Source organism: Meleagris gallopavo, chromosome 1, assembly GCF_000146605.3.
Source record: "Meleagris gallopavo isolate NT-WF06-2002-E0010 breed Aviagen turkey brand Nicholas breeding stock chromosome 1, Turkey_5.1, whole genome shotgun sequence".
In the NCBI taxonomy this organism is placed as follows: domain Eukaryota; kingdom Metazoa; phylum Chordata; class Aves; order Galliformes; family Phasianidae; genus Meleagris; species Meleagris gallopavo.
In genome coordinates, this window is record NC_015011.2 from 74,923,000 (window position 1) to 74,929,473 (window position 6,474).

The following is a 6,474-nucleotide window of genomic DNA, read 5'->3' on the forward strand; positions in this document are numbered from 1 at the left end:
TTTCCCCAAAATGCCCCAAACATGTCTGGAATTTAGGCATTTCAGAAATTTAGCTTGTCAAATCAATACAGTAATTCTGCAAGCCTACTGAACTCAGAACTACAGAAGTAAGAATATGCAAGGATATATACACTCTGATTCACTCTGATTTACAGACACTGAGATCTGTTTACCAGGTAGTGGGCTTTTTTTTTTTTTTTTCCATTGGTGGTTGTAGGTATTTTCTTTTTCAGCTAGTCTTCAAACTGTACTACATTCAGCCCAGAGAGTGTTGATTAAATCAAGATTTCAGGAACTTACACTGTCATTTTTTTTCAGGAATATTTATTAAATTTAATGGTTTAACAATAATAGTCATATGTCATGTAATGTTTCCTACTGAATTGTGTGCAATAAGAAGTGAGATCAATATATCAGGTATCAGTAGTTATACACTGAGGTGTTAACAGATGTCTAGATGCAGATTATAGGGCAGAGTAAGAGGGAGTGGGACAGGAATGTGGAATTTTCCGTTCTGCAGTGGGACTTGTAAAGCAACCTCCAGGGGCATGCTTGGATCTAAGGGAATCTGTACACAATTGAGTGTAAGATTGCATATCAAAGGTAGTGTGCATTCCTCACAGGGGACGTGGAACACTTTCAAGTCCTCATATACACCTTTATTTAACCAAAGTGGATAAGTAAATTATCCGGGTGTGGGAACTCCTACTACTAACAGAGGTCATGGTATTCATTCCAGCATAAATCTAGGCTCCTGCCTCAGCAAGGGTGTCTGACACAGGACGTGTACTTCCACATCTCCTGTTGCTCTGAGATCAGTGTTGGTGAGGCACAGTTAAAGAGGCATATTAGGTGACAAAAGCTTTTTAAATACAGGCTTTTGTTAGACAATTTTTTTCTAATGGGTGAATTTTAGATCCAAATAATGATGTATGAAGTGAGATAAAGAGTGTAACCACTTGCTACAGCCACTCCAGCTGCTCCAGACCAAAAACATCTCCATTCTGACTGGAGCCCAGCCTGGTGCCCGGGAACCTGCCATCTCTGTCCAGGCTACTGGACGTGGCTGCTGCTTTCCCCTTTCAGTAGGAAGTAAATCTGAGTATGTATCCCAGAGACATACAAGAAGAGACAGAGGTGGGTCACTGACATGACACAGTGACATGCAGACTGTTCTGGTTAAGGACATCTTCAACAGCAGTTGCACTCAGGACTCATAAACCTACACACAAACAACTGAGACCTCTCCTTCCTCCTTTCCTTATGTTAGAGATACAATTTCACAGCTGCAGGGATGCATACAGCACTCACAAGAGCATTTTCAGATCCTCTGAGTATCAGCAGTGTCCCCCTGACTGTCCAGCACCCTGACCCTTTACTCCCTATAGGTGTACCAGCATGGACTTCCTCTGTCTACCTGATACCTCTGCCTGGACCTGAGGTCCCTGCTACTAGCAAATACACTGCCCCCTCCCCCAGCCCACTAACACACACACACATGCACCCAGGTTAAGAAAGATGAAGACAACGGGCTCCCAACCCAGCAGTCTGCACCAGCCACACAGTCTCTGAGATCAGCTGCCTCACACCAGTTGCCAGTGCAAAGCCCTCACTCATGTCAGCTTCCCCTAGGTAGCTGGTTTGCCAACAGGCACTGCTCCATCTACAGTGTCTGGCAGTAGGGAACTGTACTCATTGCACATTGTGGTTGTCACCACAGGACTGGGTGTCTGTTCCCTTTATCTGGCACCAATCTTCACTGGCACACAGGTCATGCCAGTCTCTGGCATGTAGTATTTACAGCATACACAGACATGAGAGAGAGTGTGTGTATATGCAGAGAGTTAAGAAAAGATTTAATGAGAAAATATAAGATAGGAACACTGCAATGATCAAGGACAAAGCTCAGGTAGACAAGCATAATTACATATTTAACACACAGCCAACCATTTTCAACACTTCTCTACCTACCCCTTTTGTTCCTCCCGCAGTCCCTCCATGGATTTGAAGAGCTCTACTGTTTCCTGCACCCTTCTCAATCTAGCCCTCTAGTCCACAGTCTTATTTGTTGCAAAGTCTAGGTTTATTTTCCTAGAAGTGACATTGGAGTTTCATAGTTCATCAGCTAGTGTGACTGGGAGGTTTGTTTCTTGTCATTGTCTCCATTTTTTATTTTATTAGGTCTGTACCTAAGTATTTTGCTTGTTGTTTCCTCTTCTTATTTTATCAATCTAGAAATCCTCATTCAGCCATCCTTTCCTGAAACAGGTTTCCCACATTCCCTCTCTTTCCTTATTAATTAGTAAACTGACAAAGTTTCTGTATGGTCTTTATTTCCAAATTTCAAAGTCCTCAATCGGATAATTCTGCTGGAGTAAACATTCCCACGTGCTCATGTCTCCAATTAATGTGACTGACCACCTTTTCCCATTGTCCCTTTTGTATTGAAAAAAGTCCTTGACTGAATCCCCTTGAAAGAGCAGACACTCTCCTTACACTATACAGTCACACAAACACTAATCTGCAGATAGGCTGTAGAAAAACAAATGACTAGGGAGGAATCGAGGAAGGTTGCTCTTCACTGAATGCCAGACACTACAGATCCAGTGGAAAGACGTAGCCTTAAAAAGAGAAATGTAACTATGCAATCCTCCTCCTCCTCCCTTGAGTTCAAAAAGTTCTCAGTTCTATTTTCTTTCATTTATAGTTATGCATAATCGTTAGCAAATAATATGTTTCCAATAAAATTGGAAAGGAATGTACTAAGATGAAATGTAAAATGAGAAAGTTAAATTAATAGCAGTGCTCCTTAAATACTGCTTCATGGTTGAAGAGTTCATAAAATAAAAAAATCCTTTAAAAAGAAAAAAGATGATAAAGAAAGAGTGTCTAGAACAATTTTTTATTTTTTTCTCAGTGTGACTGACAGCAGATAGATATTCAGTTGTCTCTCTCAGATCTTCTATATACAAAGGCTGCTGCAAAAGTAACGCCTCCTATTTTATTATGTTGGCCCATGATATCAGAAGTGGCTGTAGGTAACATGGCAGTAGAGGCTGGCAATAGAGGTTGAACTTTCCCAACAATATTCTGTTACATTTTGTGCCGTGCAACAAATGGCAGCAGAGGGGCAATCTGATCAGTGGATGTAAGCACAGTGGGTGGGTGGTACAGTGATGGTTGGTTACCTCCACTGTTGCAGATTTTTACCACTGCAATAAGCAGGCTCTTGTTCATCGCTGGCAGAAATGCATAGCTAATAATACTGACATTAAAAAATAGTGTTCAGTAGCTGAGAATTTGCTCCATTAAATAGTATTACTATGCTCTTTGTATCTATCGTAGTTTCCATGAAAATAAAAAAGAAGCATTATTTTTGGAGAGAACTATATATTTCCTTGTTACAGTGTTTTGCATCAGATGGTGAAGGTATGTGTGAACATTACAATCTTTATCAAGTCAGCACAAGAAAGAACAACAACAACAACAACAAAAGCATTAAAGTAAAACTGACCTTTTTTTAATTTCATGTCTATTCCCAAAATTAAATCCCACTTTTTGTCAGCACTGCCACCCTTTGTGAACACAGAGATTCCTTTACTTTATACAAATCTATCTTCAGTAGATTAATTCAACCAATAACAAAAAAACCCTCTAGCTCAAATAACTATGTCAATAATAATAACAGTTAAGAAGATCAATACATTATTTTTAAAGGTAAATATATCTAAGAGAAAAATAAAGTTATAAATAAGAAACAGATAATAGTATTTATGGAATGAGGCAGGAGAAGTCATCAGACTCCTCTGAAACTCCTCTAGTTAAAGAAACTCCTCTGGAAGTTGAGAAGGAACTAGCAATATTAAGTTGTTGGATATTGTATCTAAATTTGAGATATTTTGAACCAATTTTTTTTTTTCTTCTTGGGTCTCCTGGCCTGCATGCTGTTGCATTAACATGATTTCCTGCCATAGAGGAGAAATAGCTTATGATCAAAATCTTGCTCCTGGTCTTGGCCATTTCTAGAATCATCATGGTTGTTTCATGTTTATTGTCACAGTGACTGCACTAAACTACTGATCCTTGCTTAGACCTGTGTTTTTCTAATGAGACCAAGAGGTAAAGGCGCATTTCTGTAGCTAATGGAATGCACTCTTTGTGTAGTCCAAAGGACTGCCCTTAAATTCCTCTGAAGTAGAGGCAGAATGGGTGCAAAAGAACAGAGACTATGGATTGCCTTGTCCATAAAGTGGATCCAGAGGAATGTAGTATGAGCAATCTATGAGAGAGGTGATGAAGCTGAAACAAATAGATAAACCAGAGTCTGCAATAATTCTAGAGAATTTAACTCAATATCTCATGTTTTTCTCATGTAACTAACTGCAACATGTATTGATGTGATGTGCAAAGATAATCAAAATATGTAATCTAGTACAGCTCACTGGCCACTGCCTTCAGATTGGTCTTGGGGACGGGGATCAGACAAAATAGTTAATATATGCTTTCTCTCTCACAAGACTGAAAGAGCTGGTGCATTAAATCTAGTAAAGCAGCTCTCCGGTCCAGTGAAGCACAGGACCATTAGCAGCACCAGGAAGGTTATCGCTGTCTGCATCAGATGACTCCCCTATGTGAGGTAAAAACCCATTGGATTTGTAATAGAAAGGTGGAGGAGGCTGTAAACTAATTCCCAAAACTGAGCAGTAAAGGCCTTGAGGCAAGAAGGAACCAGTGAAGGGAAGAAAGGAAATGGACTGAAAGATCATTATCAGTGAATTTCTGCATCCTACCCTCAGGCCATATTCCTCACAGGACAGGATAGTGCCAGGCAATTAAAGGCACACCCACTGGCTAATTTTGATGCCATGATCAGAAAACTGATAAAGATGGAGAACATGGGGACGTTCTAGATTGTTGTGAGGGACTCCAATAACATGACTGAAAGCAGATGCCCTTGAGAGTATCCAGAAGTACAAGAGCCAAGTAATAGAGTAAGGGCAAATGGTACAAGTAGGACTGCATGAAGAAGCCAGAAGTAAGTAGAGGGATGCAGGACAGGACAGAGAGGAGCTGGTAGACTGTTTTGAGAACCATATGGTGGGAATGGCTAGGCAGCTGGAAGACAAGAATGATGGAGGTTGGAAGTTCTGGGTTTGAAATGAATGAATATCAGATCACAAACAGTTGTGTGAGGAGACAGGTATGGAATGTGATGAAGTCACTGCCAACAGTTCTACATTCTGGCTACTAATCTGCTCTTGTAGAGAGTCAACAACTGTACTGCAAATTCTGAGCAACTGATTCCCCTCTGACAGACAACTTCTTTGTATTTTTTCAGTCAATCTTATAAGAATGGCAAGTAGTATGCTGGAATCCGCTTTTTTCATGACTCAATATGCACTATACAGTGAAGAACACAATCTTTTTGCTTTCAATTTCTAATGGCATCAGTACATAGGATAAGGAGCAGAAACCTGGCTGGGATTTCCAAACATGGCACTTTTTCACTACTAACATTGGATTCTGAAAAAGGAAGATTCCTTACTTTTTCTAACAGCAGATATCAGCAATCATGTGGAGTCATCCTGTATAAGAGACAAACATACCATTATTATTTCAGAGGTTTCATCTATCTTACTATGACATAGTAATAAGAAATGGAAAGGTTCTGAGCTGATTGATGGTGACAATATGTGATCATTAATTAAAAAAACTGTGCAGATTAGATTTCCACTGAAGCATGGACACGGTTCAGAAGGTTCTTGCAATGTGTTGAAGATAACTTTCTGATGCAGGTGATGGAGGAACTGATGAGGAAAGTTGTGCTCCTGGACCTTCTTCTTACAAACAAGGAAGAGATGGTTGGGAATGTGAAGGTTAGAATCAGTCTGTGAAGAGGCATGGCCCACTTGGAATTAAATCTGATGAAGAAGGTCCTGGACAACAAGAAGGACTTTTTACATTACGTCAGCAGCAAAAGGAAGACTAGGAAAATGTGGGTCTGTTGCCTAATGAGGGGAGTGTCCTGGTAACAGAACACTGAGAAGGTAGAGATACTGAAAATTCCCTTAGCTTCAGTCTTTACTGATAAGTCTGGCCCTCAGAAATACTAGACAAAGGAGGTAACAAAGAGAGCCTGAGGAAGGAAGATTTGCCCTTAGCTGAGGAGGATCTTGATAGAAACTGTCTAGGCAAAATAAATGCGCACAAGTAATAGAATCATAGCGTGCCTTAGATTGGAAGGGACCCTAAGGATCATTGAGCTACAACCCCCCTGTCACAGGCAGGGTTGCTGATCAGTATATCAGGCTTCCCATGGCTCCATCTAACTTGGCCTTTAACACCTCCAGGAATGGGGCACCCACAACTTCTCAGGGCAGCCTGTTGCAGTGCTTCACCACTCTCTGAGTAGAGAAATAAGATCAAAGTGGAAATCCCAGTCTAGAATCTCCTGAAGCAGACTGCTCCATTTGC

General features: G+C 40.5%; 1 protein-coding gene across 1 annotated transcript in view; it reads left to right on the top strand.

Moving 5' to 3' along the window:
- Nucleotides 1-5,894, top strand: part of LOC104913080 (transient receptor potential cation channel subfamily V member 6-like) — a 49,750-nt gene extending 43,856 nt beyond the window's left edge. Inside the window, exon 10 of the mRNA XM_031554329.1 lies at nucleotides 5,796-5,894. Within this exon, the coding sequence (XP_031410189.1) occupies nucleotides 5,796-5,894 (99 nt within the window). The remainder of the gene's footprint in view (nucleotides 1-5,795) is intronic.
- The last annotated feature ends 580 nt before the right edge of the window (nucleotides 5,895-6,474 follow it).